At 32.4% G+C, this 14,660-nt stretch overlaps 1 protein-coding gene across 1 annotated transcript in view; it reads right to left on the bottom strand.

Moving 5' to 3' along the window:
- Nucleotides 1–1,844: 1,844 nt before the first annotated feature.
- Nucleotides 1,845–14,660, bottom strand: part of LOC113395738 (angiotensin-converting enzyme) — a 169,363-nt gene continuing 156,547 nt past the window's right edge. Inside the window, exons 10-12 of the mRNA XM_064215456.1 lie at nucleotides 13,381–13,521; nucleotides 2,863–3,051; nucleotides 1,845–2,428 (exon numbers count right to left, since the gene is read on the bottom strand). Coding sequence (XP_064071526.1) covers nucleotides 2,302–2,428; nucleotides 2,863–3,051; nucleotides 13,381–13,521 — 457 coding nt within the window. The 3' untranslated portion in view covers nucleotides 1,845–2,301. The remainder of the gene's footprint in view (nucleotides 2,429–2,862; nucleotides 3,052–13,380; nucleotides 13,522–14,660) is intronic.

Below are 14,660 nucleotides of genomic sequence, written 5' to 3'. Positions count from 1 at the left end.
GATAAATTTACATGGACGGTAGACGGATTGTGCACCCCCATTTTTTGTCACGATAGAGTCGAGTCTCCCGTGAACCAACGAGGAAGTAGTATATTCCTAGCAATAAATTAATATATGTTGCTTTTTATGTATTATAATAATATTCTTACGTATAAAAATAATATTAAAATCTATAAACTATGATGTGATCAATATATAAAGGCCATTTGAGTAAAAATATTCTGAATTGATTTGATTTGAGCTTTCAAAGGAACTTCCGAAGATGGACCACCCAACTACGTGCAGCGATGTGTGGGTAGACAAATTGACTCATAATGGTAGCTCAATGTAACTTAATCTTTACCCGCATTGGGGTTGGACTAATGGGAATTATAATTTATCATGTTTGGGCTTATTGCTTGGACGAAGCCGTTATTACAGTTGGTTCAAAATTATTCATTATTTATTTATCTAGTACGCTAATCATTTACATATTAAATATTTTTTTTAATTTTATGCAAAAACTTAATCTATACTAATGTTAAAAACGAAAAAGTCATTCTGTCTGTCTGTCCGTGTGTCTGTTGCTCTTTCAAGGTCAAACCACTGGACCGAATTTGATGAAATTTATTATGAAGCAAGCTTGAAACTCAAGGAAGGACATAGAATTTGGTATACCTAAAACCTTATGACCAACTTCAAACACGCGACTGAACTCCCGTGCGACAACTGTTATAATAGATGTTCTAATATCACGTCGAGGTAAAATAGTCTAAAATAATCTGTTTACTTGGTTGTAGGATTTTGTAAGCCCGTCTAGGTAGAACACTCTTTCAAAATTTATTATGCGGCAAATCAACATTACTTAGTATTATTGTGTTCCAGTTTGAATAAGGAGTAACCCAGTATAAATACAGACACAAAGGATGTAAATTTTGATTCTCCTAGATTTGTTATGCGTTGGCTATGTAAGGAATGGGTAATATTTGGTAGGTTTTTGTACCAGTCCGGAGTTATTAATTGGTTAAAGAAACAGATACTTTGAATACTTTATTGTCTTCACCAAACAGAATATGATATGTACAAAAATACATCTTATACTTAAGATTACAAACTTAGTCATAAATATGTTAACGATAATGACCCTGGTATAATTGAATCATAAAAATACTGTAATTATAAATATAATTATATAATAATAAAGCTTCTAACCTACAGCAGATAATACGCTTCGCATGCATATTATAAATTAAACTATTAAACAATATTAAAAAATAAATCATATATAATATTCAGTATGTTAGGTTGTGTTGATACCAGCACCAAATGTATATAAAAAGTTTCATCTCAATCGGCTGTGTTGGTTTAATTGTAGTTTTATGATATGAACACACATATTTTAACTAGTAAAGTTAGATTATTGTAAAATATTTATTGAATCAAAGCTGAGATTATCCAATTTAATCTTAATCAAATGTTGCAGGTTCAAACCCAGGCAAGCAACACGGATTTTCCGGGTGCTTATTTGTGTTGAAACTCAACTCATGCTTGTTAGGGAAAAAAAATGATCTTGAATAACTTGGATGTGTGAAATCCTCTTTGGAGCGGCATACAAGCCGCCTTTAGCACAACAAGCGTCCGATTGCAAACAATAATCTGGATCTCCCCTACCCTTAAAATATTTTAAAATATTTTCTCGAGCGCCTCATTTGTGGTTCAAGACTTGACCATCATTGGTGACGGGTGTCATGCGTTTCCTACATACTGGATTAAGACGTGCCTGTCCGTAAGTATAAGTTCGAAATCTTCTCCACAGGAAGGACTTATATTAGTTTTTTAACACGTATATGCTATGTTATTTTATGTTTGTAAAATATATACACAGAAGTTTATATTATTTTTTATTTGCATGAGTGATGTGTTAAGGTGCAGCCGTGCATCATTGTTGGTTAACCTCAACGTCGTCTTAAAAACATTTTTAATTGCATTTTTAAATTTGGAAATTATGATTATAATATTTAATAATAGATTATCTGATTAAATTTAATTTTAATGTGTTTCATTAAATTAGTATCTAATATATAAAAAAATATTTAATAATTATGTATTACAATATAAAGAAAAATAACGATATATTTAATTTGTACATATACATTATATTATAAAACTATTTCTTATTTACACAAAAAAATTATGATTAAATATTGCAACTCTTTAATAAATTACACATCCTATATAAGCTTACTATAAAAATATGTCACTGTTATAAAAATCTTCATTTTTCATGTATAATGGTGCAAGTATAAAGAATCGATTATGCTTTCATCGCCAATGCATTCCAACGACCATCAGAGCTGATGACAGAAGCAAGGTGAAGAAGCTGGTGATTCCAATGCTGCTGGCTGCATTGTAAAACCCACCATACACTTGCAGACCAGCTGTTTCGATGCTGAAAGATAATATTTTGTCAAAATAGCTCTTTAAAAAGTATAATTTAGATTGCAATCTTGAATAAATTCATATAATAATTGGTGGCAAGGCTTTGGCAAGCTCGTCTGAGTAGTTACATCCCATTGATCATATAATATTCTATATTTGTTGTGTTCTCGTTTGAAGGGTGAATGACCCAATGTGGATACAGGCACAAGGGACATAACATCTTTGTACCCAAAGTTGGTGCCACATAGGGGATGAATAGAACAGTTTTAATTTCTTACGACGCCAATGTCTATGAACAGTGGTGACTGCTTACTAAGTTGGCCAAAAAAACCACCTTCATTTAAATTTGCGTTTTTGGTACCTTTGTTAGCGATGATTAGACTCCTTTTTTATTTTTAACGTTGACATAGACACCTAAGCTAAATTAAAAGTAAATAGCCTTACCTAAATTTGCAATAGTCTCCATCATAACTCCAACCCAAATATTCTCCTGTTCTCAAGTTTTCACTACGGAGCCACTCCTCCAGTGGTCTGAAGTAGTCTCTGAGTGCTTCCCCGCTGAGTTTACCTTCACCGATTGTTTCTTGGAGAACTTGAGACCAGGGTAGAGATGAACCTCGCTCCATAATGCGCCTGGAAGAAATTTTATTTGGTCATTATTAAAAATAATCTTTTTAGGATGTAATAAATTATATTCAGTTATTTTTATATTCATTTAATAGCTACACTAAACTCGAGCCGAGATGGCATATTAGTTAGAACACTTGAATTTTTACCCATGATTACTGGTTCAAAACCAGTACCTTTAAATATTGCTGAATTTGTGTTTATAATATTTTTTTCAGAACATATCTATAGCTCGACAGTGAAGGAAAACATCGTCAAAGAAACTGCGTGTGTCGGATGGAAATATATGTGTATCCTTCAACCCATCGTGGAATAAGCTCCAAACCTTCTCCCTAAAAGGGTTTCATCCTATATACCAATGTTATATACATACATTATAATTAGCAATCTATTTAAAACACACATTTTTATGTACATTTATTCTTGCTTACAATATTAATAACTAAATTTATAAGCACCCATGTTCCAAATTTAGAACATAACTTTCTCATAACAAATGTCCTCATTTATTATTAGAACTGAATAATCAACACTTGGCTTTAACATTTAGAATAATATAACCATAGAATAAAATTACACTTAGACTTTAATACTGAATAAATTATTTCAGTTAAAATAAATGAATCGTTTCTATATATATTTTTTTTTTTATGGTATCGGTAGGCGGACTAGCAAATAGGTCACCTGATGGTAAGTGGTCACTACCGCCCATAGACAATGGCGCTGTAAGAAATATTACACATTCCTTACATCATCAATGCGCCACCGACCTCGGGAACTAAGATGTTATGTTCCTTGTGCCTGTAGTTACACTGGCTCACTCACCCTTCAAACCGGAACACAAGAATACTGAGTACTGCTGTTTGACGGTAGAATATCTGATGAGTGGGTGGAACCTACGCGGACGGGCTTGCACAAAGCCCTACCACCAAGAAAATATTATTACTATTAAGAATGAAGATTAAAATAAATCGTAGAAAAAAGCAAACAATTCATATCATATTTGCGTGGAAAGTTAACTTATTAATCATTTGTAACAATTAAACATAAAACGAAAACATAATCGCAATATAATATACGTTATATCCTTTACTAGTGCGTAAAATAAAATATGATAATTATTGCTAAGATTTTTTTTTTGTAATTACGGCAATAAACCATTATAACCGTTTGATTTAACTGATTAATGTGAAGTTTCGCGTGGTATCCAGGGCGTTGTAATTAAACCGATTGAATGCTTAGGCTTTGACCCGTGAAATATGAAAAATTGATCGGATTCGATGTAATGAATTTGGTGGTATGCTTTGGTTGTTGATCTGTTTCTGTTTTGGTTTGACGAGAGTAATAATAATAATAAACTTTATTCATAATAGAGATATATTAATGGTTACTAAAATTGATTTTAGAATTTTCTATCAGGTGGGTTGAATCGAGGTTATCAAATAATCTGTATTAAGGAGTAGCAGTCCTATCAGAATTGGGAGTAACTGTTTAAGGACGCGTCACATTTAGACTAAGTTTAATGCGTTTCCATTTCTTTAAATGATAAAGAAGAAAGAAATGACGTAGAGAGAAGGAGAACGAAAGATATAATGTATTTAAGAATTATTTCTATTAAATTTTTTTCTTTAGTGTAACTTTTTTGAAGTGAGTGAAATTTCAAGGATTTATATATTACATCTGAAAACGTCACTGACGTTAAAAATGTTTCATTATCGTCAAGTGTATTGTGTTATACGCGTTTTATATATTTATATAAGTATACTTATATTATAATTTAATATATGTTTATAGACAATCAGTAATGTAACTTATATATTAATATATATGTAAATGTACATTAATTATCATTATCATAAGATATATGTAGATCATATCATAAGTTATTACATAAAGTCTTTTCAAAGCCACGTTTAATTAAAAAAAAAAAAACTGTCTGGAGTATTACAATAAATCTTACCTAATCGGAATAATGATCATGTTATTTGCATTTTAACAATAAGTTCAATGTACCCGTACTATGCTCTAGAACTATAGTTTCGAACTGGGACATTTCTTAGCCTTTTCTTACATAACTTATTCTATACATTTACTCGTACACTAATCTCAGTGTTGATTAAATGAGAAAGTAGACCGATCAAGGAAGAGGTAGGTTGTTTACCAATTTGCATAACACGTATCAATAACGGTATTGTTTTACAGTAGTTTGTGTAATGTTAAAATTGGAACATTAATAACACTCTTGATATGAACCATTTGTCATTTTTAATCAATATAATTTATCGCACAAGGTTATGTAAGGCAATGGATACGATATCCGTTATATGTCAGAAACTTACCTATGTTGATATGCTATATTGATACGTGCATCCTATAATTATTGTGATAATTGTATTCAAAGTTGCATGTCATGTTTTTGTCCGAAATTATGATACGAGTTTAATTTATCATAACAAGGTGATTTGCTGATTTGGAGTTCGAATATAATTTTGTCTAGTCAGTTCTCAACTTCCATTTGACATTGTTCGTTTTATTTATATAGATATATCATTTCATGTCTTATTTAGTAAATCTGTGACCAAGGCGATGGTTATACATCCAGTGGTTCATTTGATCTTTTGCTTTCCACTTGGGCGGATATTATATTTACTTGAAATGCGACATTTTTTGTACCAAAGTATAAAATCTACTCAATTTGCGTCAGTTTAAGTCAGTGAAATTTACTTTGTATGAAGCCAAATGTAAGGATCACTTTAAGAATGCGGAAATATGCACCTAACTTTTCTCAGAAAACACGCAAAGCCGTTGGTACTGCATCTGAACTCTTTTCAGTCGTGTTGGATTGCCATCCAAGGAGATTATAGGAGTAAAGGAATAGAGAATACATTTAAATTTACGCATATATATTTGCACTATAATATGTCCTGCGTAGTTGGCTAATCTCTCTTGATAATGACAGCCGTGGACGAATCGTTCCGAAGGACATCGTCATGAGTTTAATAAATTCCTTTTGAAAAAAAAAAATACAATAATGTTCTCTGTTTATTTTAACAATATTAAAGCTTTTATTTTCTATAGAACGGAACCCTAAAAAATCAATCAATAATATGAATAAACTACAATGATTGAGAGCTCCCTAGACCTGATAATAAAATTTCCATTTAACAAGTTAATATGTTTTGTAATAACAAAAATGCTGGCATTACTTAACATTATTAAATAGCCCATCGGTCCGTAGTAAGAATTGCATTATTTATGTCCGTACGTAATTTATATTATAAATCAATCGAATAATTACAATGTAGACGAGTTACTGATTACAACATTATACCGTATATAAACTGATTTTTTTTTTCATTTATTCATAATTTAGAGGCAAACGTAGAAATAAATGTTGTCTAGAGGTGAAAATTTTATAGTATAGGTAGGGAGGTCAAATGGGCCACCTGATGGTAAGTGGTCACCATCGTTCATAGACATTGCCGCTATTAGAAGTACATTGCCATTGCGCAACCAACTTTAAGAACTGGCTCATCATCTTGCAAACCGCAACACAAGAACACTGAGTTTTGCAGCTTTGTGGTATAATATATGAGTGGGTGGTACCTACCCAGACATGCTTGCAAAGCCCTACCACCAAGTATACGTTGGAATTATAAGTAGCAAAAATATCTTTAACCGTATTTAGCCCGGAATTGAAAGACCCAAATATAAAAAAATAACTATAATTACAAATATTTTAAAATTAATCACGTAGTAGATTGTGAACAAATTATGAGTAAAATTGCATGTGTCAGATGATATGTGGCCAAATGTATATCTATCATCATGCATTTGAACTGCATGGTGGAATGTGCTCCAAGCTTTCTTCCAGAATAGAGGAGATTTCTATAATGTATATGCAGATGTTTTAATAATTTTAAATAATTGTAAATAAAAATGAAATATTGCTGCCAAGATAACGTTATGTCCTTTGTGTCTACATATAACTTATAGTATTATATTTCAGTCGAGTTGTTAATAGACGAGAAATAACTGGTAATTAGTGTTTTACCCAGTCATGTCAGTGAACTCTATCAAACTCATCAGATATTCTACCGCCAAATAACAGTACTCCGTATTGTTGTGCTCCGGTTTGAAGGGTGAGTGAGCCAGTGTAATCACAGGCACAAGGGACATAACATCTTAGTTCCCAAGGTTGGTGGCGCATAGGTGATGTAAGGAATGGTTAATATTTCTTACAGCGCCTTTGTCTACGGGCGGTGGTGACCACTTACCATCAGGTGGTCCATATGCTCGTCCGCCAACCAATGCCATAAAAAAAAGCTAAATTATGTCATTTATTTAAATAAACGTTGCATAATAATTAATTTCCTAATAAATATTTGTTATTTTACAGTTGTTTTCGAGTAATGTGCTAGATTACGTTGAGCATTGCTCGCAGGAATGTTACAAATGCAATCAAATGGTTTAACATCTGGAAAGGTTTATGTAAGAACAGCGAGTTTTGGTTGCGATGTATATATATATATACTAGTTTCAGTTTTAAGATAAAATGCACATAGATTTGTAAGTAGATATTTGACTTTTACTTATTTGTAGGGCTTTGGTTCGTACTACCATCCATTCATTAGTTATTATTGTGTTTTGGTTTGCAGGGGGAGTGAGCTATTTTGATTAGATTCAAGGTAAAGATAATATTTAATTTTATGGCAGCAAATAGACGGTCTAAGTAGGTAAGTGTACTCCTTGCGTTGCAAGTGAGTTGTGAGGGCATTAGGGACCACTTACTACAATGTAGAGGAAGACACCCTTGCTTGCAAGGTTTTTCTAAAATAAATAGAGGTCATGATAATGTCGTTATTTTCCATATTCAGGATAAAGTTACACTAATAACGCAAATCTAAACGAAATAAATGATTTTACTACGACGCATGTGACTATTTATTATGTAAAATGTACATTGTACATGCATGATTTCTAAATTTATAATTATTTCATTGAACATTGTAAATATTGTCAGTTGAAAGGTAAAAAAGTCCCATAATATGGCTTTTGAAGAATGAGGCTTAAAGTTTTTTTACTTTAAATCTCATTTCTCAAAAGTACAATTTTGGGTTATTAGTGTTTTTTTCTTCCCACTTACTATATGGTACGTGTTAGTTCAAAATAAGACACGACCAGAGAGATTACAGACGAACTAACGGCTTTACATTAATAAGTTAACTTTAAAAATTTCTAATAATTTCACACAAAAAAACTAACTGTAAATTTAAATTGTTAGACGTACCCGGGATTTGAACCCATAATTAGAGACGCAGCCAAATAAAAAAATATTTTTTAATATCAATTGATGTCGTATACTACGCTTAAGGCTTCGCTCGCGTTTCAGGATTTGCTCGTGTGGTGTTAGACATAAATAATGCTGCCTCTTGGGGTTCCAGCTTACATTAGCAGCCTGTAAATTTCCCACTGCTGGGCTAAGGTCTCCTCTCCCTTTAAGGAAAAGGTTGGAGCATATTCCACCACGCTGCTCCAACGCGGGTTGGTGGAATACACATGTGGCAGAACTTCGTTGAAATTAGACACATGCAGGTTTCCTCACGATGTTTTCCTTCACCGCCAAGTAAGAGATGCATTATAAACACAAATTAAGCATGTAAATTTAGTGGTGCTTGCCTGGGTTTGAACCCGAAATCATCGGTTAAGATGCACGCGTTCTAACCACTGGGCCATCTCAGCTCAGTTCAAGCTTGCCTTACACCAAATTTATCCATTTAGGTTCATAGTTTGGCCGTGAAACAGTAACACGCTGAGAGACATATGATTAATTTCTCATTTTTAGTATCAGTAAGTATAACCTTCTTAGCTAAATCATTTATGTAAGACAATAGTCGATTCGAATCGCACTGATATTGGTGTATTTAAACAGACCGATAAATTTTTCAGCTTAAAAATCTAAGTTTAGATATACATCAATTGATTTCATATGTATAATTGTACATAACCGGTTGTAATACGGTCACTGGTGCAACCGGGAAGTTTGGACTGTTCCCCGAGCTTGTTATTTCAGCATTGCAATTACAAAATTTTGACTTAACGAATAAACGCAGTCACCGCTTTCGATTATATCTTTACGGTTAAGTTAATTAAAATATTATTTACATTAATTAAAATGTAAACGATTTTATTAATAAATATTAAGACGGTTTCATTATTAATTATATGATCGCGGGTTTACTATTTGGCATCATGGAGGTTTCAATTTTCTAATTTATTAGTACAGTAACAGCCTGTAGTTTTTCCACTTCTGGGCTAAAGCCACCTCTCCCTTTGAGGAGAAGGTTTGAAGCTTACTCCACCACGCTGCTCCAATGCGGGTTTGTGGATACACATGTGGCAGAATTTCGTTGAAATTAGTCACATGCAGGTTTCTTCACGATGTTTTCCTTTATCGCCATCGCATAAGCACGAGATGAGATGAGAGATAAGCACAAATTAAGCACATGAAAATTCAGCGATGCTTGCCTGGGTTTGAACCCGCAATCATCGATTTAGATGCACGCGTTCTAACCACTGGCCCATCTCGCCTTCGAATTTATGTTTATAACTAATTCTTGTGATCCGGGATTAAGGACTACATGATAAGAAGACAAATATTTTTGTTAGACAAGTATTTATGTTTTCACCGTGGTTGTTAAATGTTATCAGAACTAGCAATTGTGTTCCTAATATTATCTATAAGTTTAATATTTTTTATATTATAATGTGTTTCACATTTTTTGGCGAAGTATTAAGTTTATATTTGCATTGTGATTATTCTTGTAAAACATTGATGTAAATCAAAATCATAGTATCCAACCTATATCTAGCCATATGCATCTATATGTTCATCTGTAATAAAATTTTAAAAGAGTAAAAAAAAATATATATATATAATTTGAAATGTCTTCACAAATGTAATCGCAATGAAAGTATCTGCTAACTATTTTTATAAATCACACTTCGAATCGCATTCTGTTACAAAAGATAATCCGAGCTGATGCTAACCGAGTTAACGATAAATAAAACCCGCATGATGCCCTTAAGCAAAGTGACCACTTCCTGTCAGACGACAATTGATCGCGTTTTATTTTCTCCATTTAATTCACACACCACTCTTTGATCTGCGACAATGGAATAACTTTCATAATGTATATTATATATAGTTTGTTTCAATTCAGTTTGCACACACACAGATAAACTTTCGGATATGAGAGATTACAGCTTAAAAGAGATGGACACAAATAGGAAGGCTCTGACTAAAACCGAGGGTTGCGATTGTAAGTTCCATCTTCTGCCAGTCTTAAGTACTATGAATAGATTGTTCCTAATATTGCACAGATCTATGTACAAATAACAAAAACAAAACAACAGATAAATTAAGTTTACGCCTGTTTCCTTTTTTGTTTTATATTGATTTCACGCAAGCTTCTCTAGTTTGAATTGGTTTTAACATTTGAGATATATTTTCAACTAACCACGCAGTTTCCTTACGATGTTTTCCTCCATCGAGATCAGGAGATCAATTATAAACATGAATTATGTACATGTAAATTATTGCTTTTCTGATCTGAATCCATAATCTTATGTTAAGAATAATTTGTTCATCTCGGCCGTCTTAAATCGTATAAAGGCAATATATAATTGTTAGTGATACATCTTTCACAGCCTTACATTGAATGTATGCCTATTTCAGACGATTAGATTGGAGGAACAAGGACAAAACGATGAGCTTATCTAAGCGTCTCTTTCAAAAGAAGAACGCAGTAATCCCATACCGAATATGTAGTAAAATATTTTTACGCATTTCCCGATCATAGCGCCAGTCAATCGTTGCCCATTTAAGTATAACAATTTACGTAATACGATCAATAACATTCGCACTGATACTTTGTCGAAGGTCACAATTATACACGTTTATAAAATATTAATCATAGCCATTCACATGCCTCATGATTATAACTAGGAAATCCTGTAGTATGGGAGTTGAAATATATTTTCATGGTCAATCAGGTGTTTTTTGTTTTACTCTCCTTTGTAGTTTTGTGTTTATAGATTTAAGCAGGGCAGATATAGTTATATTGGGCTCCTCTTTTTCGTATTTCATTGCGATTGCGCTAGCTACCGTAGCCATATTATATAGTACATATAAATCTGGTATAATATCTATAGACTTTTGATGCAATTTCGTACGTCAGTTTGAAGCGATTTGTTAGTCCCTAGTCATGTGGGATATCAAATGATATATGGACCATGTATTCAGGTACTAAAAAAAACAATATAAATTTACATCGTTATAGTTAAAAACATCACAAATCGTGTAAATAACAGTTTAAAAGCAAAAGCTTTTATCTAACAGTGAGTTGGTGGTTCTTCAGTATGAGATCTTAATCGTCTCTATTAAGCGTTCTTTATCTTCTGTTGAACATAGGCCAAGATGCGCCAAAACTCTGCATTTTCTCCGGTCGATTCTCGTCATTTTCTTCAAGTTATTGGTCCACCAAGCTAAGCAAGCTAAGGGTTCCGTCTCTACTATAGGACTCATCTGCTCTAACGGCCATCGGTCCTTCAACTCCAAATAATCTAATTACTTACCTTGAATAACCTTGAGTTTTTGGACTAGTCGCGCAGAATACATTTAAGTGAATATTCACAGTTAATTTTGACAATGATAAGTTATTGAAAATTACTTGAGGTTTCAACACGAGCGTGTTTAGATAAATTAGATAACTGAATAATATTTCAAAATAATCTTGTTCCATAATATCCTGGTTCTTGTTAAGTAATACAAGTACACGTCTCAAAATGATAGGCTGTGTGATTTAGTTTGAAAGAGTTGTAATAGTTTAGTTGGTTCTGCGGAATTCTATTGAATATGCAACTTAGGTAATGTTACTTAATACCATATTTAAGTCGCTTGCGGAATATTAATGATTATCTTTTAAACGGGGTGCTGTTGAGGCTCGTATTTATTTTATGGAGTTTTTTAGTATCTCTCGACTCTTAAAAGAATTTCTGGATCAAAAAACTTTCTGATTTAAAAAAAGGTGTAGGTAAGCTTCGGTTGGATTGTTTAGAGTCAGATAAGAAGCAAGAAAATCTTTATAGGGCTAATATATAATAGTTCTTTAAAGTAGCAATTAGTATTGTTGTGTTCCTCATGGAAGGATGAACCATATAATTTCGGGTACAAGGGAAATAACGTATCACAAGGTTGGTGTCGCATTGGCAATGTAAGGAATGGTTAATATATTTTACGCCACCAGTATCCATGGACCACCACTTACGATCAAGTCCCATTGCCTCTCCTCTCCAATATAATAAAAACAATTTACAAAAAAATATATTTTTTAGAACTAAATTACTTTAGCCCACATGAAAAGCAAAGAATGTTATTTGCCCAAATTGAAAAGGATATTTTGACAAACATAGAAATAAATAAATCAACATTTGTTTTGTATTATATCGTTACATACATATATGTATATGACTCCTTTATGTAAAATTAAATCGTTTTACAATAGTAAATTACTTCGAAATGCGTAGGTAAGTTACGACAATACTGCAACGGCAGAAATTAAATTCAGTAGTTATTATTTATTAAGCTAATAATAATTGTATTTGATTTTGACGCTTTAACAAATATGTGCTACTGGAATACGTTTAGATTGATTGCAGTGATTTATGTAACTTCGTTAATCATTACGTAAAATTGGAAGATATTATAATCTTGTGTACAAAAATGAACCGAGATGGCCCAGTGGTTAGAACGCGTGCATCTTAACCGATGATTTCGGGTTCAAACCCAGGCAAGCACCACTGAATTATCATGTGCTTAATTTGTGTTTATAATTCATCTCGTGCTCGGTGGTGAAGGAAAACATCGTGAGGAAACCTGCATTTGTCTAATTTCAACGAAATTCTGCCACATGTTTATTCCTCCATCCCACATTGGAGCAGCGTGGTGGAATATGCTCCAAAAACCTCTTCAAAGGGAGAGGAGGCTTTAGCTCAGCAGTGGGAAATTTACAGGCTGTTAATGTGTGTACAAAAATCACAAAAAAAAGCACTATTGTAAAGATCGATCGATGAGTTTAAATAATTATGATCAAGCGAGTTGTTCGTTTTCTCTCTATATTTTCTTAATACATAGTTAATTAAAACATTCTGAGATGTTTATGCCCAAAAACATTGTAAAAAATTCATTAGCTATTCTGTCTAATGTCATAATATATTTAATTAACAATAATTTCTATTTAATGGACCGAATTGTATATCATATAGATTACTTACGTCAAAATCCTTCCAGCCTCCGGGTTCCGGTAGATGTCACATTTGTGCAACGGACGAGATGGGTCGCCCGGGATAAACTGGCCTGTCCTTGAGCAGAGAGCGCGGTGAATTTGGAACTGCAGGATTGTGCTCACGAAGTATCTGAGGAAGATATGATCAAATTAATATTGTTTTCTTGTTAAAATATTTAAAAACTTTATTTACATAAAAATACGTCACAAAGTAACATACAGAAAGTCGTGAGTGCTGTTAAATAAAAATTTAAAACAGCTACTGTACACTTAAAACACGTGGAATTGTAGAAGCATTTCTTCGCGAATCAGAATTTCGATCTTATCTACGAATTATTCTAAATATTCCTATGTAAAAATATCTTATATAAACATGATTAAAACGTTTTTTTCGCCTTTTCAACAACAGATGGCGTTGTTTGTATAATAGTTACTCATCTCGGCTTGACAAGATTAGAATAAGGTTCTACTTATGACTTTTAACAATAATTATGATATTTCAACAAAATTATACAAAAAAATAATAAATCATGCACATAAACTCTCCTCACAATAACTCAGGCCACTGTTACACCATATGAAAATCCGTTTGGTGCTTTTTTTACGTTCAGACAGACAGAGTCTTCCTCTCTGTCCCCCCCTTTGTTTTATTATATGTAGTTGCGCGGTTGGGCCTACATGTTTCTATATAATGTATTTTTTTGGAACTTAACGTGTAAGACAGCTTATTATTATGGAGTAGTTCAATCTTTATTATTAACAAATCGTTTCAAGTGATACAAATCATTTTTTGCTTACGTCGATACAATTAAAAAATAATGTATTTTTAAAGTTCCAATATAAAACTACTGAAAGTACTGTATAATTATCGAATAGTAATTACGATATAAAAAATTCGGACATTTGCTGATAAATACTCAGGACTATCCTGACAGTTCTCCTAATTTTGGTCACTCTACTATTTACTAGGTAATTAGTAAAGCGATTTGGAATTGATTTTATAGCTCAATACTGCTATATTAATTGCCTATTTAGATAAATTGCTCATCCTATTAGCACTTCAATTTGCATATATGTAATATGCAATAAATTATCTTGCTACATTTAACGTCTAATTTAAAATTTATTTTTGGTAAATTAAATTATAAAGATATATAAATATGTATTTCAATTAAGAGATGACTGATTGTTATTTATTTGTTTCATTGAAAATTGTAAATAATAAAAAAAACGCTGAGTTTCTTTCGCGGATTCTTCTCAACTCACTGT

The sequence above is a fragment of the Vanessa tameamea genome, chromosome 7, assembly GCF_037043105.1.
Source record: "Vanessa tameamea isolate UH-Manoa-2023 chromosome 7, ilVanTame1 primary haplotype, whole genome shotgun sequence".
Taxonomy (NCBI): domain Eukaryota; kingdom Metazoa; phylum Arthropoda; class Insecta; order Lepidoptera; family Nymphalidae; genus Vanessa; species Vanessa tameamea.
Note: the sequence above shows the minus strand (reverse complement) of the source record. Positions and strands in the feature narration are given on the sequence as shown.